This window comes from Microtus oregoni, unplaced genomic scaffold (genome assembly GCF_018167655.1).
Source record: "Microtus oregoni isolate MIOR12 unplaced genomic scaffold, Mior012 000030F_ref0000283, whole genome shotgun sequence".
Taxonomy (NCBI): Eukaryota; Metazoa; Chordata; class Mammalia; order Rodentia; family Cricetidae; genus Microtus; species Microtus oregoni.
In genome coordinates this window covers 883194-907604 of record NW_024543089.1, presented here as the reverse complement: position 1 = coordinate 907604, position 24411 = coordinate 883194, and the positions used below count along the sequence as shown (strand labels likewise).

Below are 24411 nucleotides of genomic sequence, written 5' to 3'. Positions count from 1 at the left end.
CTTTTATAAAATAATAATTTTATAAAAAAAATAATTTTTTGTCATCTACTCCTCTTGAGTGTGCTTACTTCATTTTGTCCTAGAACTTATGACTGTTCTATTAAGCTGCGAGTATGAGATCTCTCAATTTCTTTATGAAGTTAGTGCTGTGAACTTAATGCTATGATCTTTCCTCTCAGCATTACTTTCATTGTGTCCTACATGCTAAGATATGCTGTGTATTCATTTTCATGAAATTGGTAGAAAGTCTTTTATTTTTCTTTATTTCTCTCTTGATTCATTTTTCATTCAGTATTGAGTTATTCAGCTCCCACGAATTTGTAAGCTTTCTGCTGTTTCTGTTGTTTATATCAGTCTTTAAATCATGGTGATCAGGATGCAGCAGGTAGTTTCAATTTTCTTGTATCTGTTGAGACTTATTTTGTATCCAAGTATGTGACCAGTGTTGGAGACAGTTTGGTGAGGTGCAGAGTAGAAGTTATATTGTTTGTGTTTGGTTGAAATGTCTGTTCACATCTGTTAGGTCCATCTGGTTTACAACATCAGTTAGTCCAGGTTTTATCTGCTCAGTTTTTGTCTGGTTGACCTGTTCACTGGTGAGAGTGGTGTATTGAAGTTTACCACTATCAGTGTGTGTGTGGGGGGGGGGTCAATATGTAGTTTAAGCTACAGTAGTGTTTATTTTATAAATGTGGGTACTCTTGTGTTTGAGACATAAATATTAAGAATTTAAATGTCAACTTGATGGATTTTTCCTTTGATGAGCATATAGCATATAGTGTCCTTCCCTATCTCTTTTGATTTGTTTTGGTGTAAAGTATTAGTTAAATATTATAATTGCTACACCATCTTGCTTTTTAGGTCCATTTGCTTGGAATAATATCCTTGTCCATCCCTTTATACTGAAGTAATGTCTATCATTGATATTGAGGTATGTTTCTTGGATAGAGTAGAAGGGTGGATCCTGCTTTTGCATTCTTCTGTCTGTGCTTTTCTGTTGAAGAACTGAAACCATTGACCAATTCTTGTTGATTCCTGCTATTTTGGTGGTGGTGGTAGTAGTGTTGGTGGTGGTAGTGGTGGAGTGTGTGGGAGTGTATTGTGGGGGTGTGTTCCCTTCTTTTGATTGTAATGATGTTAAGTTATTTATTTTCTATGTTTTTTTTGTGTACACATTGGTTTTATTGTAACAAAGCAACTTGTACACTTCAACATTTAAAATGAGCATCTTTTCCTTCCAGTGAAAACCAAAAAACTAAAAATAAAAAAAATTAAAAATAAAGTTACAACAGAGAATGTGAACTCCAAATAAACCCCTACAGGTTCTGCTGATTCTCCCATTGAGTGGTAGGGCTCGAGTCATCGTTAGGAGAGAATTTTATTTTAAAAGTGTCATCTTAAACTGCAAGGATGTCTGTTAAACATCACAATTAAACATGCCAAAGGAGAAGCCATGTTGTCACAATGCCCACTTACCCCCCCAGACACCTCAAACCCACCCTTGCTGACCTTCTAACCCCCCCTCTTTTTCTTTTTTTTTCTTTTTATTAAACAAGAGAAAGTAGACAGATACATGTTGGTAAATGCTAACTGTCTGTATTCACATAGACACAGTGTAATCTCTGAGCCCAATATACAGAGAAAGGAAAAAAAGCTAGAATTCTATGCACTACTACACAGGGGCCTAGCACCCTCCAGCCTCCAGCAGAGCCAAAGGGGCTGGAGGGCTTTTCTTTTTTCCCACAGAGCATGGTGGTGGTGGTGGTGTTGAATCCACAGTTCAAGACAAGAAAAGATAAAAATTAATGTAGAACAGAGTAGTGGAGATTCTTTCTTTTCCCATTGTATTTTGCTCAAGACATTTCCCCAAAAATAAGTTGAGAACCATGGTATTGAGAAGCGGGACCTCAGAAACAGGGCGACGGAGCACAAGAGGGATTGGGGACGGGAGGGAAATGACTGCAACTTGCTCCCAGGGACTGGAGAAATTTAATAAAAAGAAAATAAAAAAGAGAGTCGGAATCCATCAGTCTTCTCTGCTAGTCATCCTCGCCTTCATCCTCCTCTCCTTCTTCCCCTTCATCATCATCTTCATCTTCATCTTCTTCACCTTCATCTCCTTCTTCATCAATATCTTCCAAGCCTTCTTCTTCTTCATCATCATCGTCATCATCTTCTGCCTCTCCCTCTTCATCGTCCATATCAGGAACCAAATAGTACTGCAAGGGGTTTGGCCAAATGTCATCTTTGATGACTTCTCCTAACTCATCTGCACCTGCATCAGAGTGGTCAGTAAACCAGGTAAAGAAGCTCTCTGGCTCTTCGTGTTGTCTCTTCCTGCTGGCCTTATTCTGTGTTTGACTCGAGCGTTTTGTCAAATCCTTTCCAGATTTCCATTTGATTTCAGTGGACTTTGAGGATGGGTCACCACTCTCATTCAGATGAAATTCTTTGGAGAGAACTTTATTTTCGAAGTAGGGATTTTCATCAAAATAAAAATCTATTCTGTAACCTGATTTAATGTCTTCAAATTCTGTTACTTCAACTCTGGTTAAATAATGCAGAGCCTCTTCGTCTTCCTCCCCAAGCAGTGCAGACACTTGTGGATGGTTGACAAATGTGGTTACCCAAAAATTTGGGATTTTAGCGATCAATTCCGACCTCTTCTGAAAAAACGGTTGGCGGAGTTTATTATATTTTTGTTCTACTTTTAGTATTTCCTCACTTGCTTGTTCATTAAGTCTGTCTATTTCATTTTGTACTTCGTCAATGTGTTCAATTGCTTCTTGCTGTTCTTTTTCTCCCTTCGGCAGGCAGGGAGAGGCAGACTTGTCCTCCAGTTTCGGGGACGGAGCCGATTTGGGTTTCTTGGACTGAGGCAGAAGCGCAGATTGCCGTTTCGGGGCCATGACACGAGGGAAGTGGCTAGAGGCCAGAGGCCAGCTGCAGAGAGGAGGAAGAAACTCGCAGGAACTCTATTTTCTATGTTTTTTTGTGTTTAGTTAACCACCTCTTTAGGTTTGAGATTTCCTTCTATTACCTTCTGAAGGGCTTTATTTATAGAGAGCTATTGACGCTATTTGACTTTATAATGGGATATCTTTTCTTCATCTATAGCAATTGAAAGTTTTGTTGGTTATAGAACTCTGGACTGGCATCTGTGGTCTCTTAGAGTCTGTAGCATATCTGTCCAGGCCCCTTCTGGTTTTTAGAGTCTCCATTGAGAAGTCAGATGTAATTCTTATAGGTCTGCCTTTGTATGTTACTTTGTCTTTTTCCCTTTAAAGTTTTTAATCTTTCTTTGTGCTGTATGTTTGATGTTTTACTTACTATATGGTAAGTGGACTTTTTTCTGGTTCAATCTATTTGATATTCTGTATGTTTCTTGTACATTTATAGGCATCTCCTTCTTTAAGTTAGGAAATTTTTCTTCTATGATTTTGCTGAAAACCTTTTTTCTTGGCCTTCAAGCTGGATTTCTTCTCCTTCCTCTATTCCTATTACTCTTAGGTTTTGAATTTTCATTGTGTCCCATATTTCCTGGAAGTTTTGTGTCAGGAGTTTTTATGACTTTTGTGGGTTTTTTAGACTTAACCTTTTCTTTTATGGATATGTCCATTTAGCTATCATATCTTCAATGCCTGAGATCTCTTGTATTCTGCTGGTGAAATTTGCTCTGTAGTTCCTGTTCAAGTTTCTAAATTGTTCACTTTCAGAATTCCCTCAGTTTTGGTTTTCTTTATTGATTCTATTTATAATTTCGGGTCTTGAACAGTTTTATTTATTTCCTTACACTATTTGTTTATGTTTTCCTGGATTTCTTTAAGGGATTTTTTATTTTTCTCTTTACAAACCTCTATCATAATCATAAGGACTATTTTAAGATCTTTTTGTGTTTTGGTTATGTTGGAATATTTGGGGCTTGCTGTAGCAGGATAGCTGAACTGTAGTGAAGACATATTGCCCTGACTATTGATTGTGTTTCATGCACATCTTGTCATCTGGATTTGGGATGATGAACAGACAATGTGCTGATTTCTGGATTTATCTTTGTTGTATATGTGTTTTGTTCCTTGGTTTCTGCTTCCCCTCTGGATTGTCAAAGAGTGTGATGGCTATGTCTTGGCTGATTTTCTGTCCCATTGAACTGGTGTGGTCACATAGAATGCCAGCTGTTGTTGGTGGCTGGGAAATTGGAATGAATTGGAGAAAAAAAATTGAAGGAAAGGGTCTTTGTGATCTGTTAGGCATAGAATCATAGAAGAAATAGAGACTTCGGCAGGTTTTCAGCTACAGAACTGGGGATGAAACTGGGGGGGGAGGGGGGTGGATCTCTGGAGCAGAAGGAGAGGTGTGGATCTGTCTTCGGCCTAGTTATTGCCCTTTGGTTAGCAGTTAGTGTATGCTAGAGTTGGGTCTGAGATACAGTGATGATTGGGGGAAGAAAGGCTAGGAGAAGACAGTTTGTGAATCCACAGGAGATGTAGACAGGGTGAGGGAAGGCTGCAGCTGGTGTTCAGTTGCAGTGCTCAAGACAAGACTGCAGGATCAAGAGATGGGAGGTCTGTAGGCAGTCTGCCTGGTTTTCAGACAAGACTATTCTTTATTTTCTAAGACTCTATATCTTTTGAAAAACTGCCTTTCTTTTTCTCTAGAATTTCCAATCGCTGCTACATGTATGGGAGACAACAGATTTAAGAGAGAATATCCCTCCACTTTTTTTGTTCCTGATAATACAACACTGGTTCATCTGCTGGTCAGACCCCACATTCAATATTTCTTAACCTTTAGAGAATGGCTGGAGAATGTCAAGGCCTGGGTAGATACAAGGATACCAGCTGGCCTGGGGCTCTCCTCATGGTGATCTATCCTATCTCATCTAGAATTCTTGTACCTCTGGCACATGTATTCCCATGGAAGAGCCAATATAGTTCTGAGGGATGAAACTTATTGGAAGTATGTTTGACATTTAGAATTATTATTCTTGAAAAATATTATCTAATAAGTCCAAGAAAGACACTTAGTCTTTTTGTCACATCATAAACCTCTGCTTGAGGTTTTGATAACACATTGTGTGTCTCTTTTCATGAGTACATGGTATTATATATTATATTATGTATTATAAGAATATGTTTCCCCTCAGGGTTTATTCCTTAGGCTTCTGTATTCTTCTCTCATCATGTCCTTTGATCAGTGATTTGATCTTCAGACTGAAGTCAAATTTAATATCACCACCTTTCCAAACCAATTCATTGGAACTAATAATCAATTCATACCCACAATAGAGTTTTACTAGTTCTCCTAGGCTGATCCCTTCCTCTTCTAATAAAGTTTATATAACTTATTTCAATTTTTACAAATTCAATTCTTAGTTCTTTACTCATACATTTACAAATATAGATTTCTTTTCTTTCAAATATGAGTGATTATGAGAGGTACATTAATTTTAAAAACTGAATTTTTAAAAATAAAGCAATATTGAAATGACAGCAAATCACATAAAAATTATACTTATAATAAATCATAAGATACACCAAATCTGAAATCAATGATGATTTAAAATAAAATCAGTGACTTGGAGTTTATAGAGTGGAACAAGAACTCTAGGGAAGAGGGGGAGCAGAGTGAGTCCAGTGCAAAGCGTTTGTGGTCAAAAGTCACAAAATTGAAAGCAACAGAAAATGAAAAGGTTAGGCAAAGGGAATCAAGTACAACCTGTCTTCCATGAATATCAAAATCCTCTTATGACACACAAAAACACAACTGGGGGCTTAAACTGAATCAGACTTTTGGATGTCTTCTCTCTTAGGACAGATTTCTTCTTGTTCCTTCAGCAGCAAACAAAGTACTTGGAATTATTTTTAAAAATCAGAATGGTGCAGGACAATTGTCTATATTCTGTCAATTATGTTTTAACTAAATACTGATTGGCCAGTAGCCAGGCAGGAAGCATAGGCAGATAACAAAACAGGAAGTAGAGGCAGGTCAATGAGAACAGGAGAATTCTGGGAAGAGAGAAGCAGTCCTGCAGTCCTGTCCAGACACAGAAGAAGCAAGATGTGACCTGCTCCGCTGAAAAGGGTTCTAAGCCATGTGGCTAACACAGATACGAATAATAGGCTAATGTAAACTATAAGAGTTAATAAGAAGTCTGAGCTAATGGGCCAATCAGTTTATGATTAATATAGACCTCTGTATGATTTCTTTGTGACTTAATGATTACGGGAACCAGGCAGGAGAGAAACCAAAGACAACATCAGAAAGAATAGCATCTCTTGTAACAAAAGTGAATGGTAACCACGGTAACTGTGGTCAGAATCAGAACCACAGTCACTGTTGTCAGCTTGACCCAGAACTAGACCCAGAGCCCTAGCCAACTACATCCACAGCCTTTAGAGAAAGCTCCATAAAAGCAGCAAGCCACAGCTTTGGGAGGTGCATGCATCAGGAGTTGCCAACCAGGAGCGTGGCACATCTGAATGCACCTGAAATCTCAGACTTGCAACATGCAGTTGGGACTGGGTGGGATGCATACAAGCTGCAATTTGCTTCAAGTAAGCTCATTTTAATAGGCACTCCAATTGTGTTAGGAAGTCTCTTTTTAATTGGTTATCTCCTGGTATTTATTTCTATTTAATAATGGGCCTGAAACAAAATTGACTTCTATTTCATCATCCTTTCTATACTGAAAGAAAACGTCTTGTGACTCACAGCCACAGTCCTACATAAATCAAAATGTGTACTTTACTCTCTAATTAAATTGAGCAGATTTGAAATTGTATGTGTGTATACATGTATAAATATGTTTGCTCAAACCATTGTTGAGTAAGATGAGTATTATTTCTATAGTTTACAGGAAATAATATTGGTTAAAATTAAAATAAGTATCTGGGACAAAAGCACATAGTTGTACTATATAGATGTAAAGCTTAGTCAAGAAAGAGCAAATTCCATACTTTTCATGTCTGATCTCAAATTAAAAGACAAAATTCCAGTAACTGTCTTTCACTAAAATCATTGAAATGTCAATATTAGCATCTCCTAGAAGGCACACATTCATGATTTGCTTTTTTTTTATTAACATCTCATTTATACTTGCTGGTAATTGTCATTCCCACCACTCATCACAGATACTCCTTTGAAGTAGACAGACACCATCACAGAAAATGACAAGTATTTGAAATATAGAGATATAACTAACCATGAGGTGCTCAGTCTCAGCTGATGCATCTACAATACTAATGCTTAGGGAAAACAGCAGAAGAGAGAGAATAAAAATTTATAAGAGCCAGAGGACAAGAACATCTGCTGTAATGTCGTGAATTCTATATATGATGGAGAACTCCACCCAGAAAAAAAAATCTCAAAAGTATCATTGATTAAACAAGATTTTAGGAATAGAAACACCAGCTGACATGCCAACATGGGTGTGAGGTATCTCACAAAATGCCAACACTAGATGAAGAGTTACAGTCAATTAATAGCAGCTAATAGAACCAGCATTGCCCAGCAGGGAACCCCCTGTATTTATATATAAACATGTGTGTATGTGTGTGAGAGAAACAATAATTAATGGAAAGGAAGGCATGACATTGGAAGGCAGTTGGTGTGAGACACAGAATGAGTCACAGGAGTTGAATAATGGGCAGAAATAATGCAAATATAGTATTCATAAATGAAATTCTCACAATTTTTAAAAATTAAATTAAAACACATAATTTCTTTTTTTGTTTTGTTTTGTTTTGTTTTGTTTTTCGAGACAGGGTTTCTCTGTGGTTTTGAAGCCTGTTCTGGAACTAGCTCTTGTAGACCAGGCTGGTCTCGAACTCACAGAGATCCGCCTGCCTCAGCCTCCTGAGTGCTGGGATTAAAGGTGTGCGCCACCACTGTCCAGCTAACACATAATTTCTTAAATTTGTTTTGACATTCCTGCATTTATAGATGCCAAATGTAACTGGCAGTTTTTAACTTACCCACTCCCTCATTCAGACCACTCTAGATTTGGTCACTTGAGGTCAGAGTAACCTATATTCTTCTGCCAGAAAGAACTAAGTAAAACAAGAGAAAGAGAAAGTGATGATGGTTTTTACAATCTTATATGTCTATAAGGAAATAATTCACTACTTTTCTGTGTTTCATTTCCTTCGTCCTTAAATAATATAACCCTGTGTGAAATCTCGTTGGAGTATGAGGAGGATTTGAATTAATATGAATCAGTGGCTAACAGTAAGCACAGTTTCAGAGGTTTGCTTCTAATATAAAGTCGAGTGTCTGTTCTTACTGCCCCTCACACTTACAAGGGTGTGAATTCCTTGGACTCTAAAACTTTACCATAGATCATTAAATTTTCAGGACTGAGTAAATTTATATAGTCTATAAATGTTTGATGCATGCCTGTTAATACATCAGAATCCAAACAGTTAGAGAGGTGGATTTTTGTCTATCTGCAAAATATACACACACTGGTGCAGGAGAACTGACTGCATTCTGTCAATCATGTTTTAAATAAATGCGGATTGGCCAGGCAGAAAGTATAGGTGGGACAACCAGATAGGAAGTAAAGGTGGGGTAATGAGAACAGGAGAATGCTGGGAAGGAGGAAGCCCATTCCTCCCAGTCTTGCCAAGATCACAGAAGAAGCAAGATGTGACCTACCCCACTGAAAAAGGTACTAAGCCATGTGGATAACATAGATAAGAATAATGAGTTAATATAAGCTACAAGAACTAATAAAAAGCCTGAGCTAGTGGGTCAATCAGTTTATAATCTTATTGAGACCTCTGTGTGATTTTCTTTGGGAATTGCCAGCTGTAGGAACTTGGCAAAACAGAAACCCCAACAAGCCTGGCCCTCAAGTTACAGCATAACACACACACACACACACACACACACACACACACACACACGACTTTACCTAACTCCTGCTTTAGATTGCTAACTTCCTCAGTACTAGATAGATAATGTCCTCTTCATTGTGACCAGGTTTCTAAAATCTTACTAATACTATTTGATCTCTTTCTCTATCCTATGTTATCCTATAACCTGATCTTTTGTCTTTTGATTCTGTATCCAGCATTGTCATTCTTCTGAAGCTTCCATATTCCAGAGTTACTCTTTGTTCATATAGATCCAGCAACTACACAAAATTTGAAGAGGCAATCAGAGATGTATACCTCCTGGAAGATAGAATTGAAAGGGCAGTGTGTGCATCTGTTGAAGACTCCTCGGTGCTCTAATTCCTTCAGAGACAGGGCAGCTGTGGTTGCCTGTGTTTTCCCAGACAGAACTAATTACTATAGAAACCTCTTAAGCTGCAAGTCTGACCCACTAAGCCTTACATCTATTTATTTTGTCTATGGTCTCTTGAATGAGACAGAGAAAATAAAATAGAGATCTCTAATAGTATTCAAATTCACAGCACAGAGACAACATCCCCAGAGCCATTTTCTATACTTTTAAACACTATGAAGAAGCATTTTCATTGTGTTTCTAGTAAAAGCAACCAATTATCTTCCCTTTCTACTTTTCTGATCATTTAAAACTCATTTACATCCCCCACATTCCTAACCTTTGTATTTTCATTTTCATTGTCTTTATCTTTATGAACCTAATTGTTGCTTTTTTTCCAAGGTCAGCTGGAAGAATTCACAAATCCTGTATGTCATCTCTAAACTAAGCATCATTATTATTTCTATTCTCTTATAGATGTCAAATCATGGAAGAAACAAAATGGGGATTCCTTCAGGAATGTCATTTTCTTTATAAAAATTATCAACATGAGTAGTAACCATGTTTAGTGAATGGTGAATTTCAGATATCTAGAAAGAGAGTTTTTACAAGTTTTGTCATAAATAAATTATCTTTGAGATGATAGACACATCTAACCTGATCTAAACAGAGCATAATACTTATGTGTGTAAAACATCACAATACCCACCTAAGACACATTTTTATATTTTTGTATCAGGTAAAAGTATGTTATGACTGATTGGTATCCACTTGAGGCCTTCCTTTTTCTAAGAAGAAACAGAGGAGGAGTGGATGGAGAGGAACAGGAAGAGAGGTGGGGGTGGGGGAAGATACTGGAAGGAGAGGAGGGAGAGAAAATTGTGGTAAACAAACAAATAAATAAACAAACAAACAAACTCAACTTTATACATCAGTATTTGTGCTAAGGACAAAGGCTTATATTCTCAACCCTTTGGGCAAATTTTTCATTACACAATCATAATTGATAAGCTGGCAGTTTTTATCCATTGGAGTTCTCAACCACAAATGAGACATATATATCATACACCTTTCCCACAAGGTTCAGAGAACATTTTGGAAGAAAAGCAGAAATACTGTAACAGTCAGAGACCAGTGAGAAATAGAGCTAAACAGTGTCTTCTGGATATGATGGGGCCTTTGCTCTCATGAGCTCACAGCAGCTACCGTGGCCTGCATAAGACTAAGACAGCTGATATTCACATCAGCATGAACTGGAGAGGGTCAAAAGAGCTCCCAATCCTAGATGAGGAGGTATCGATACTTAATGGTTGCTGGAAAAGGGTAAGTCAGTTTTCTTTAGGGTGTGGCTCTTGGTAGGTTGATGATGTTCAAGTGAATAGCACATACCCATGTGCATATGGATAGCAATAACTAGATTTGGTGGGATTTTTAAAGGGTATGAAGTTGCAAATGAGCACAAAGAGGATCTAGGTGGAAATGAATGGGGAAGAAGAGTGTGGATATCATCAAAATACATTATATATATATATATATATACATATATACATATATATACATACATATAAATATAATTCACTAAAAAACAAACAAAAATATAATTTTTCAAATAGCCATCCTGCCAGGTGGTGATAGCATACACCTTTAATCCCAGTACTCAGGTGGCAGAGGCAGGTAGACCTCTGTGAGTTCAAGGCCAGCCTGATCTACAGAGCAAGTTCCAGGACAGTCAAGAATATTATACAAAGAAACCCTGTTTCAAAAAAAACCCAGAAAAACAATAAAATAGCATTTTTCTACATTTATCAAATTGTTTCTCTCTCAATTAATTCTATAACATTAGTTGCCTTCATTATTTTTTTGATAGTGGCAATAAGCATTGGGTCTTCATTATGCACAGTCGATATATTCTTTCAACAGTTAAAAGAAATTCTAGCCTGAGCAACTAATGGGCATTCAGCATAGTTGTTAGAGACTCCTAGACTACACTGAGAAAATAAATGCATACGTGGTTGCTAAGTTTACTTGATACAAACAATAGATGTCATGCATGCAAAGCACATGAGGCATGGGAGGAGCAAAGCTGAATAATTCATTTCACCTTCTTTTTCTCATGAATCTTGCTAAAACAACACACTACTCACTGTTTACACAGTTTTCCTCTACATTCATTGCAATCTTAGCAAAGTAAAGTGCAATCCCTCTTACCTCTCTAAAGTATACATCATGTTCACAAAGATAACAGCATCTGACCTGACACAGATTAAGTGGCAATTTAAAATTACTAATGTTATTTTACAAAACAGCAGAGAATAAAACCAACCATTCACAAAACAAACTTCTCCTTCCCATTGACATATTACCTGGTAAGTGAAGTACTTCACATAATTATTTCTTATTTATAATATAATGAAAATGATCATATTCCCTTGCCTTGCTACTTGTCTGTGCAATATGTTCAAAAATATTGGAGGTGAAATTCAGCATTTCCTATACATTGTTTTCAACGCCTGGGAAATACCCCGGCCAAAAATCTCCCTTTGGACTTTCAGCAGAAGTGTTACCTCCTCCAGAAAAACATCTTTGGTTCATACAATTTGACATTTCTCCTCTCCTTTGAAGCCATCACCCCTGCTATTTTACACTACAATTTTTTTTCATGACTTCACTACCTTTCTCTCTGAATTCTGTGTGCTTGCCAGCAATGCCTCTATTGCTTATCTATCTCTAAGACAGTCCAATGTCTAACTTAAAAGTTGAGCTGAAGATAGTTAAATAAATAAAATATGACAGGAAAATGAATTATTGGTTAGCTAAAAATAAAGACATTGATCTGATATTTAAGATCTTCTCATTCTAACATTCTATTTTATTATTTTAATATAGAAAAACAATCAAAATAACAGCTTAAATAACTACAAAATTTTTGTATTTGATTATAAAGCATTCTTACATACTGGCCTCATATTATTAAATGTGTCTTGTGGGGCTTTGGGGGAAGCAGAGCTTAATATTATTTTGCTAAATACGTGTGTCAAAGTTCTATTAAATATTTGTGTATTTCTATTGGCAAGTGTTACCTTCAACCTTGTTCAGAATTCATCTTTTGCACTGAATGGAAAAGAATGAACAGATTCATAGCTACTAAAGGTTCTGAGACATCCCTAAGACATCTATATCACTCCTTCCAAAACTCAGTCATCACTGAAGAGGCAGAAAGAATAATGGAGAAGAAGGATGTGGAACAATATCTTCTTGGTCTTACATGATTATTTCACTCATGAAATTATTGCAACTGTGGTTTTTTGCACAAGATTGGGCCTGTTAATCTTTACACATGGATAGTGTTTGGGGCTCATGGGGATCACTTGCTTGGGGATCTATTGATTATTGACAGATGTATGTTGAGGGAGGGGGAGTCATTTGGTTCAGTGGTATAGACAATGGTTGAGTCTCCTATGTTTCAATGGCTAGTTACAAACCCCCAGGCATGTATATATTATGTGTATCAGTAGGCTACAAAACAAAATGACATGAAATCAGGAGAAGGACTTTTAATGAGAAAGGGGAGAATTAGAACAGATGGGAAGCAAATCAGACAGGGTAAGGGTAGATGTAATCAGAATGTATTTTATAGATACAAGAAATTGTCAAGGAATAAATTTAGGTTTCTTTTAAGTATCCTATGACAACCACAAACCAGTTAATATATAACTGAAGTTAAGGGATGTACCAAGGAGGTCCCACTACTCCATGAGGAACTATTGGGCAGTTAATGATAGCTGGGGCAGAAAGTATAATTTTTTTCAGTGGAATAGCAACTGTTAAGTTGCCTGAACTACCCACCACTGATATGAATTGTAGAATGCAGAAGGTTCTAATGAGTATCTTCTACACTTAGTTGAAAAGACAACACCCAGGTCTTTCTTACACCCTGGCTTTTCTCATGGAATTCTTTCCTGTGTACACAACCTCCACCACACAGACATCAGGCAAGACCAGTCTAAGCTTCTTTTATTGAGTCTTTAGCAGATCCTTTTATCCTAAACAGTGTGAATGTCTCTGCAGATAGGTAAATTAAACACATTAAGGAAAATATTGTATATTTTGCTATCTACAGAATGTTTATTTTAATATTATATACAAAGTAAAGATTCATAGATCTTAATTAAAAACAAGAACAGAATGCTAGGTATAGCATTGTTACATTCTTTTCTTGTTGCCTTTGTTTTTTTCTCATAAGTTTATTAATATCATAAGTGGGGTGATTTATTTTGGTTTATCTTGGATGCATATTCCCTGTGCATATGGTGCACAATTGCTATATTTAAACAAATCAAATCTGGTTGGACATAAGACATTAATTCTTTCAGTAATACTCAGAAAAAAATATATCAAAGAAAAACTGAATCTTCATGAGACGATTGCTTGCACCAAGTAAAAAACATGGAATTCCTAGCCTAGACCATTCGAAATGGCATTCCATAGAAGAGTAAGTTTTAGGAAATAAACAGAACTCAATGAGAGAGGACCTGAGGTAGAGAAAAATGGATAATGTTATTTAATGTCCAAATATTCATCACTTTGCAATTTTTAACAATTAAGATGACTTCTACTATCTTCATTGGATGATGGAAAGGTTCCCACAAAGCTCAGTGAGAAATGACCCAGTTTCCAGTACTTGGGAATAACAGTGATTAAAATGTGTAATAAGAGCTCTGATATTCCTCTCCGCTGGGTATACCACACCCAAAAGATGCTCATAAAAGCAATGATCTAGTTATTAAGTCTATACACTGACTAATGTTACAACCACCACAATGCTTTATTGTAAACACTGTCTGCCGTTGCTACAAAATTTACTCTGTAGTTCTAATATAACAGCAAACAAGTTAACTATAACAGTGTGTGAGTATGGGCCTGCCAGCAGCACACAACTTATGGAATGGCCCTTCCAACTATAGCTAAAGTGAGCTCTTTCTCTGAAACTTTATATCACCAACAAAATGTAATTTGTTTAAAGTTAGGAAGACCAAAAATAAGAATGGTAACCGGTTATTTAGATGAAATTAGTAGTCTGTGTACCTAATTTATGTAAGCAAAAGCCCGAAGAAGGCATGTTGGCATGTTTAGGATCAGTTAATTCGATGCTGATGCTGGTAACCTAGACAACACTTCTTTCATAATAACAAAGCCTATGTTTTCAACCAATAACTTCCCAGCTTTAAAGTGCAATAACAAAACATGTGAGTTGTGTTAGTTAATTAGTATATGTTAATTACTTAATTTTTTCTGGCCCTTTCAAAACAAGAGAAGCACAGTAAATTGTTTTAAAATAAACTCAAATCATGTCAGGTCACATCCAGACAAAGTTCTACACATCCTCCCAGAAGGCATGCACACCCAAGCAATAAAAACACTAGCAGGAACTCATTTTCCAAGCAGGCAGTGGGAGGATGAGTGATGGTCCTTTGAAACTACTCATGGCAAGTGGTGCCATAACCTGATTTTTCGTTTAACACAAGGTTATTATAAATTAACAGTTACTTTAGTCATTCCTTCTCAGGAGCAGCATTGAATTCATGAGAGCATCAGTGCTTGTCCAGATAAACCTCAGTCTTCTGGGTTCTCAGAACAAATAGAAAATGATCCAACGACTGGAATAGTGCAAAATAAATACACATTATCACTTTTAATGTTGTATAGGGGTTAAATAATTCACTCAAAAGCAATGACTCAGGATGGGGAGATCGATCAGTGAGTGAGTGAAGGAAGTGCCTGCTACATGAGTACGGGGACCTAAACTAAGATCCCTAGAATGCACACGCAAGAGTGGCGTGAGTCCGAAAGAAAGCCCAGTGGTGGGGAGGCAGATGTAACTGGAACCTTGGAGATCACCAACCAGTCAGACTAGGCAGCCTCAAAAACTCAGGTGGAGATCGATTGAGGAAGACATTCAACATCACCCTTGGGCCTGCCTACTTACATACACACACACACACACACACCACAAACAACAAGTTTTCTTTCAGCAGGCAGCTTACAAAGTACACAATACAGTTTGTAGCACATAGTTGGTTTTTATCTAAAATTTCACCTCAAAGACAATCAAAGGATCTCACTGTAAAGAACCCTTGAGTCAACAGTAAAACCACATGCTCTTCAGTTCTCCGATCATTCTATCTTCTCCACCCCTGGATGAAACAACAGTGCAATCTTTCCTTCAAAGTAGAAGACATGAGATTTTTCTGCTTTTAGATTGCATCCTCAGCATTAAGCCCGAGTTCCCAAATTGCCAATAAAACCAGGGAGTGTTTAACCAGATCTGTGGTCTGCTGTTCCATTGATTGCATTAATCAATGGCCTTAGGGATTCAACAGACAAAGATGTGGTCCTGCTACTCCATCGCATTACAGCATCTCACCGATAAGATTTGTATCCTAACAAATACTTGAATATTGGAAGTCTTCATAAATCAAGAACTTGTATATAAGATTTAAACATTGAAATACTTGAAATACTTTAAACTTCAGATAAGAACTATTATCATGAAAAGACAAAGTATTGGTTGTTTCTTTAACTCAATTGAAAACCTCAATCTTTTCATAAATTTGATTACATAAGGTGCCACAGACAAATACAGTTTTGTATTTACTCCATGTTGTGCTTATAAGAAACTTGGCTGTGATATTTATAGCCTGAAGTAATAATACAAAGCTTTCTAAAGCAATTCAAAGAGACCAAAGTTTTGCTAGTATCAAGGGAGTAAGTAAAAACACTTACTCCTTTTAAAAAGAACTCATGATGTCTGTCTCTGTTTGGTTTGTAAGCATTTTAGTGAGACTCTTTAAACCTATGTTCATCAGGGATATTAGCCTATAGTTTCTTTGTTGTTGTTATTGTTGTGTTTTTATCTCATTTGGTGATTATAATAATAATGTTATTGGGAAAAATATGGAATGCGTCATAAATTTCTATGTCATCCTTGCTCTAGGCCTGTGATCTACTGTGTAGTTGCAATTTTAGTATACATGCTGCTTAAGCAAGCACGTAATTGAATTATTTCACCCGAAGAGATGACAAGAGGAGGTAAGCAATCTAGCAAATTGTTATCTGCTTTGTTTCTCATTGGGCAAGAGTATAAAAACAACACAAAAGACAAAGGATAAACTGTTAGAGTCCAGTGTAGTTCACTGAGCTTTCTGTAGCATGAAAAGTAATTTAATTTCTTATCTATACATTTTTCTAATGGCTGCGTCTGCTTTTTCATTTCTTTCATTATCCAATGTTATAGAGATCAAATAATTTAAAACTACTTTGTTCCCCCTTTAACAATATTTATTTGGTTATTGCTCCAAATATAACCTTAAAAACTAAACATCTTTTGTTCTACTCACACAACTTGATTTTTTTTTTCCATTCTTTCTAAAACTCTCTCTGGCACTAGATATTTGTTGGAAAGTAATAAGGGGAACATATCATACATGAATTTGCCTTATTTGTGAATATAAAACTTCTAAATAAAAAGAAATCAACTTGATTGTCTTTTAGACAAAAATTAAAAATAACCAAATCAGATCCTTTAAAGGGAGACTGCTCATTCGTTCCCAATAGCTCAGACCCTAAACATTCACACAGAAACTATATTAATTACAACACTGCTTGGCCTGTTAGATTAGGCTTCTTGTTAATTAACTCTTACATCTTAAATTAACCCATTTCTATTCATCAAAGTATCACCACAAGGTAATGGTCTACCAGTAAGAGTCCAGTCTCTGTCTTCTTCAGCAATAACATACATCTACTGACTCTGCTTTCTTTCTCCCTGCATTCAGTTTAGTTTTTTCACCCAACTTTATTCTGCCCTTCCATAGGTCAAAGCAGCTTTTTTATTAAGCAATGGTAATAAAATATATTCACAGCATACAGAGGGGAATCCCACATCAATATCCCATTAAATTTACCAAGTTAGATACCTTTGGGTGTTTTCTGGATTCTGGGTCTTAAAAAGTCAATCATAGCTAATACAAAGAGTTTTTTATTCCTTGCTATCCTTGAAAAGTCATATTATTTCTCTGGTAGTGTTTCCTTGTTTCTTCTCTATCTCAGGAGGATATACTCCATAAACTGTACAAGAGACATGAGCTTCTGTAGAAAACTTCCAGAGACGCAAGAAACACCCAAATTTAGACAGAAGAAACACACATGCCAAGTAACTATGCCTCAGCATTGAACCAAGGAAAAATTAACTACTGCAAAATGGAGACACACATGCCTAGAAATACTTACAAAAAACCTCATAGTAAGAGGAAAATAAACAGGCAAGTTCAGTAAGTAATATAAATAGGATAGAGTGGATCATCATGAATCCTCTTGTTTCCTTTTGTAACGTCTACTTTGTCATGATTCTATTTCATGGCTTCCAACATGCAGGACCTATTTGGGATCACTTACAGTTTCTTATGACCTGTAGGGGATTGGTTATGTATATTTTTTTTTGTATCTGAACCTCAACCCTTTTCATTGTTGGGCAATGTTCCATTGTACACAAAAGTATTTACCCACATGTCAACTTCCAGAAACTAGCTTTTTCCATATGTTGTCTATTATAAACAGTAATTCTATGCTCATGCACAAGTTTTTAGGTAGACATGTGTTTTGTTTTGTTTTGTTACTCAAACATATCAAAGAACTCTATTGTTGGGTTATGTAATCCACTTTTGTGTTTTGCCTTTTAAGAAATTGCCAGGTTATTTTCCAAATATCTGTACCAGTTTTATTTCCCTCACATTGTGTGAGCATCCTAATATCCCCATATCATCAGCAACCCTGTCACCTGAATGTTCACCCTGAATTATGTACAAGGTGACATCATATGGAAATGATGTAGTTTACATTTGTATGATGGCTAATGTCATCACACATCTTTCCTGTGTTTTTTAGCCGCTTGCACATCTTCTCTGGGGAAGTAATTATTCAATCCTGAGGTCCATGTTGAAGTCACATTGTTTTTCATTGTGGAAGTGAAAGATTTCCTCATCCATTCTGTACTCAGTCATGAGCTATATGGTTGGCATTTTCTTCCATCTTCTGGTTTGTTCTGAGCATGTTATTGAAAACCAATGCCTTTAATTTTGACAATGTTCAATGTATAAATATTTTTCTTTTGTTATGTCTACTTTTTAACTATAATAAAGTTTTTACCTAAAAGTCATAAAGATTTATTGATATATTTTTACAAGAGATGCATGATTTTAGATCTTATATTTAGGTTTATGACCAATTTAAAGTTAGTGTTTCTACATAGTCAAAACAAAGAATCAGACTTTATTCTTTTCATAGGATATTGAATTGTACAGACACCACTTCTTGGATTGAATATTTTTATATCTATAAAAAGAGCACACTGGTATTCACAAATTATTCACTGTGTGTGCATTATGGAGGATTCATTAATGTCTTCTTATACTTTATGCTTTTTAATCATTCAATTTTTCTTTAATATTTCTTAATGAATATTTTATTTGTGCAAAGAACTAAAGATAAAATTCATAATTCTTTGAAATTAACTTGTGGTATTAAAGTAAAAAATATAATTTTCTTACCCTTAAATGCATAAAACAAGTCTGAAATAATTAATTCTGCAATAATTAATATACTGAAATAAGAAAAGATTAGAAATGAAGAAGTCATGTTGAAACAGTAGTCATCCACACAAGAGATGAAACTTGAGTTAATGTAAAAATAAAACAAATATTTTTGCAAAGGTTTTTGTATAAAAATCTATAAAATCAAAATTCATATAACAAAAATATTGCCATAAACTTAGTTTATTAAAAAAAATGGAGCTATCATTTGTTGGCGCATGTGGTGTGGCTAAGGCCAGAGCTTACATCTTGTTCACCTCTGGTGAACAAGAAAAAAGCTTAGATGTAAGCTCTGGCCTTAAACAGGTTCCTCTTAGAAAGGACTCCAGGTTCATGCTCAGTACAAACTTAGAGTTTGTGCCCATTCAACTTCATCGGTATAATAATTACTCCTTAAGCTGTGGCAAAAGCAGCTTGTAAAGAGATTATAGGAAAATGAACCAACTGGTGAAAATATAAAGAAAAAGAAAAAAGCAGCTCTCGTGTTTGACATCATATGCACAAGCATTCGTTGTTGAGATAACATATGCAGTGAAATTCATTGCATATTGGATATTTTCCAAAGTTTAAGAAAATGTCTTCCATTTTCCTACTAATAATTTATCTTTCATATGCAAACTTTCATTTCATTTTTACTTCTGTACGGTTTACTTTCCTAAAGAGTTTTCTACCCTTATTTATAATGTATGAACTGTATTTTAAAGGTGAACATTGTACACGGCTTAGAAAAAGAATTAAAAATATTCTATTCAGAAACTGCTACAACTGAAGTCATAATGGACTCGCTGAATGCATACCCATAACTTAATAGATTGGTCAGTGGACAGTGATGTGTCTGGAAGGAGACATTGCTAAAAACAGGGAAGAAGACTGCCCAGTTCTTAGATTTACCTCTCAAAGTAGACCATTGCTTCTGGATATTCATAGTTCTTAAATATGACCTAGTGATAAATGGTTTAATGCTATCATAAAGATTTTTGTAAACACAAATAGAAAATAATGTCCTTTGGGATGAATTTAATTACACATATCTAAAAATTTCAACATAAACAACAGTGAACTGGTATAGGAGGTCCTTCTGTACATGTGTTGTTTTCATTGATTAATAAAGAACTGCTTTGAGCCTATGGCAGGAAAGAACAGAACTAAGCGAGGAAAAGCTAGGCTGTATTCTGGAAGGAAGAAAGCAGAGTGAGGAGAGACACCATGGATTCGCGGGAGACAGATGCTGGGAATTCTACCTGGTAAGCCACTGCCACGTGATGATACACAGATTAGTAGAAATGGGTTAAATTAATATAAGAGCCAATAAGAAGCTAGAGCTAAGGGCCAAGCAGTGATTTAATTAATACAGTTTCTGTATGGTTATTTCGGGAGTAAGCTAGCAGGGCAGTCAGGATGAACAAGCGGTCCCCTTCCTGTAACAGTATACAGAGAGCGAGGTCAGAACTGTTGATGGCACAAGGTATGGTAAGTTTCTCCATAGGCTAAACCACTCAACTGGAACAGCAGGTTGCCTGCCTCTGTCCACAAACAATAAGGAGAAATGTAATAAAGTCAACACAGCCATCCTAAAATTCATCACAGACTAGAATTTAAAGCATAAAAACCAGAAAGTCAATCATCTATAAAAATGTGTGAAATATTTAAGGACATTGTGGTCAGTGGAGTCACCATAGCCAGAGGTCTAGAGACATAGCATGGCCCTGTCTAGTCACCACCACATCCAGAGCCCCATTCCTGGATCCTGTGTCAATCACAGGCCTGGGCAAGGTCATGTCCACAGGCCACATAGAACTCTACAGAACTGAATAGCATGAGGTGAGCAGGTGGGTTCCCACCCCACTGTAAGGAAATGTTGAGTGACATGCCAAGGTCAAGGGTCTCTTCTTCAGTGAGTGACGCACGTGCTCTTCCGACACTGTCTTCTCCCTACCCCTCAGCTTGTGTAGCAGGCTCTCATTAGATCATGGGTCCTTAAATTTTACTTTGTCACAGCAGTGAAGGAATTTTTTACAAACTTGTTTCTCCCAAAATACATCTTCAGTTAAAAGTATGAAGTTGTGTTTATAAACACAATCCACAATTTCTACCACAAATAACAAGCAAAGCAGGACCTACCAGAAAGGAGAAGGTGCCAGGTGAGTAATCAGCCCTATGGATGTGCTTACAACAAACCTTTTGCCTCTTTGGTCTTCCTGTTATTTTTCCTGAAACCAAAAACTCATCTTTCTTGAACACTGACATGGAAGTTATGCCATGGTTTATGCATAAAGCCACAGAAGCACAACTATGCCTGTGTCTCCCTGCTTTCAAAATAACTTACAATTGGGGCTTAGGTCACAACTACCATTAATATAGAGTTAAACTGCTGAAAAAGATTATCAGCATGTGTATCAAAAATTATTCTTTATTAACAAATTATTCTTCGCTTTGTAGTATGTATCCATGTCCTTAAATATTTCACTCACTGAAGAATGATTTTTTGTTGTTCTTTAGACAGGATCCTGCTGTCTAGCCTAGGCTAGTCTTGATCTTCATGTCTCAGTCTCCCAGATTCTGGGACTGTGAGTGTGTGCCACCACGATCAGCCACCTTGCGTATATTCTTATTAGTCAAAATTCATTCAAAAATCTACTAAACCATGTTTCATGCTTTTCAACATGTCTGTCACTAGGCAACACCTGCCTCTTGGTGATTGACCTAAATACACCTGCACCCAAGTAAAGAAATAGCATAGAACCTAAGCTGGTTTTGTTGAAAATAAATTTTATTTTACACATTTAAGGAACACAACATGCTGCTGTAGTGCACAGTATAGAAGTCACTACAGTGAAACAAATCAACCACCATCTCAGATAGCTAACCCTATATTTTAATTGTTTTTAACCAGAACAGACTGTGATCAGTTGACATGAATCTTCATTGTGGTGCCCTTGGATCTCTTACAGCCTCCAGTAGCTCAGCATGCCTCTAAACTGGTTTGTTCTCTGCATCTTTCTCCCATCACTCCAGGCCTGGTACCACTCTCGTTTTGTCTTGATCTTTTTCTGTCTCTGTAGTTTGATACTTTTTCTTTAAGATTCAACATAGAAGTGATATTTTTCTTCCCATGTCTGTATTTTTTTTCAGTTAGCATAATGTTGTCAGGCTTATCCTTGCTGTGGCAAATGGCACTGGCTCATTACTCAGAGACAGTATAATCACAGTGTGGTCACAAGTGAAAACAGATTGCTATGCTGATTCCTAGGGCATCAGCGTGGATAACAAATTACTTGAGCATCCTGGGAGCGCAGACTGGAGGGATGGCTCATCAACATTTAAATCTCGACCTTGTCATTTGCCATATGTGGACGTCAGACAAATCTAACCTCTCTGTCCCTCTCTCAATATTAAAAATACGAATAGCAAATAAACGTTAAGGATTAAGTAAGCTAAGCTATGAGAACAATATCTTGAAAGGAAAATTATTGGTACATTCTTAGATGTAAACCATAGTGCTGGATACATTAAGTCCAATTACACATTCAGAAAGAGAAAATGTCCTTGTGACCTCTGGTACTTTAGGAGTGAAATAAATGTGAGCTAAAAAACCAATTAAAATAATATTATTTGGTTACACATAGCATTGACAGAGAAATGTTAATGGGGACCTTTGGGACTGTGAAAGTTTTAGAAGGAAATAGTTATTAGCTTTTCTACATATTACTTGAGGCAAAATGAATGCTAATATTCCATTGAAATATTAAATGTTAAATTTGAATAATAGTTCTAATTTAACAATCATAGAATATGAAAAAATGTACTGAGAAAATTCTGGAGATAAAAAACACAAATAACTTACTAGCTATATGAATAAAGTAACTTTTAAGTAATAGCCTTACATATTATTTTCATTTTGAAAGAAAAATGAAGAGCACTAAAAGAAATTTGTCCCCAGGATTATGAAAGCATTATTTAAAAAATGAGAAAAAATAAAACACAGGGAATACAGAATCTATAGCCATTGGAATAAAAAGAATTCACCTTCCAGAACTTACCAGTTATGGAAAAGGTTTATGAGGTGCCCAGTAATGTTCCTAGAGTTTGAAATATGGGAATTAAAAAGAAGTGATTAAGGAAGCCATTTTAGCATTTTTTCCAAAGGTTTATTTAATTCTACTAGTATTTACATAATTTCCCTCTCTACACATAACATACTTTTAAAAAGCCATCAGGAAAACACATATTTGAGCAATTATTACTAAAAGCCGTGGTAGATTTGAAATGACCCTGACAAATGCCAACCTGCAGATTAGAGGTTGTCAACCTGGACCGAAAACCAAGCCACACTGATGAACGAGATTGTAGTCAAATCCCCACATAGACTCACACTGATGGCCTCCACCGAGAGCCCTACACAAGAGTTGCTGATTGTGTGGATGCTTTTTATATTCCATACTGCTTGGAAATTCAGAGCTCTTTCCAGCAAAAATTCAGCTACCTGAAACTATAGCAAAGTTTTAAAAAAAAAAGAAAAGAAAAAAGGCCACAATCATTACATCAGAAAATCTCCAAAACTCTTAAATTGATTCCGCTAGTGCAAGAGACTTTTTGCCTCCAATTAGCATTTAGATGAATAAAGATAGAGCATCCTAAATGTATGATTGACAAGAAAGCATACTTCTCCATGCCAAGAACTCTGGTTGGACTGATTTGAGAAACACAATGAACCTTAAAAGAAGCCAGTTGGACATGGCAGTGCACCCCTATAATCTCAATCCTGGGAGGATCAGGCAGGAAGATAGCTCATTTGAAGCCAGCCTAAGCTGTAGCAGAAGAATGATTCTCAAAACAACAGCGAGATAAGAGGAATAAGCCATAGCTTCATTGTTGCTGGAGGCAGATGTCCACTCCGGGTATGGGCTGACCAGACGTAAGCACAACGGATTTCAAATAGGAAGGATAAGCAGGCCTCTTGATTCCACTCCAACTCCACAAGTGCTGCTTGGATTGTAATTTCCAGCCACGGTTCCAAAGCCAAAACCTTGGAATGGCTCGGAATGTGTTCTGCTAAGCTAGCAGAGAGGAAAGCAAGCGTGTTCCAACTCAAGAATCCAGCTCCCAGGAACAGCGCAACCTCTTTCATTCGGGGCCAGTACTACTCCCTTTTAATCTACGTCTGACATCACCACGATACTTCTCTCTAAAGGCTGTAACTGACAACATATAAAATGTAATAGCAGGCAGTCTTATAGTTCCCAAAATGAAAGGAGATTTGCCTCAACAGCAGCTCAACTGCTGTACGCTGCACGGACTCTAAGTGCATGTTGAAACACGGCGCGCTCTGATCATAAACACACCTTATCTTCATGCTCAGCACCTGGGGCAAAGGCAGGTTCATGATGTATGTCTTTCCGGAGAGACAAATAATAACAGTATTTCAGACTTTACAATGTTTTAAAGCTTACGAACTGTTTTCATGCGCATAATCTAGGGTGGTAATAAAAAAATTATGAACTCTATTTCACAGGAAAGCAAACCAAGGCTTGAAGAC

The 24411-nt window shown here is 36.6% G+C and overlaps 1 protein-coding gene and 1 non-coding gene across 2 annotated transcripts; both read right to left on the bottom strand.

Moving 5' to 3' along the window:
- Positions 1-1764: 1764 nt before the first annotated feature.
- On the bottom strand, positions 1765-2924 carry LOC121465347 (protein SET-like). The gene has a single exon (XM_041678576.1). The coding sequence runs from the start codon at positions 2907-2909 to the stop codon at positions 2040-2042; it is 870 nt and encodes a 289-aa protein (XP_041534510.1). The 5' UTR covers positions 2910-2924; the 3' UTR covers positions 1765-2039.
- Positions 2925-16176: 13252 nt separating this feature from the next.
- On the bottom strand, positions 16177-16278 carry LOC121465434. The gene has a single exon (XR_005976656.1). It is a non-coding gene; the product is annotated as a U6 spliceosomal RNA (small nuclear RNA).
- Between the last annotated feature and the right edge of the window lie 8133 nt (positions 16279-24411).

What these genes read in the sequence shown, in the direction of transcription:
- LOC121465347 (XM_041678576.1), bottom strand. Translation starts at nt 2,909, where the DNA reads ATGGCCCCGAAACGGCAATCTGCGCTTCTGCCTCAGTCCAAGAAACCC.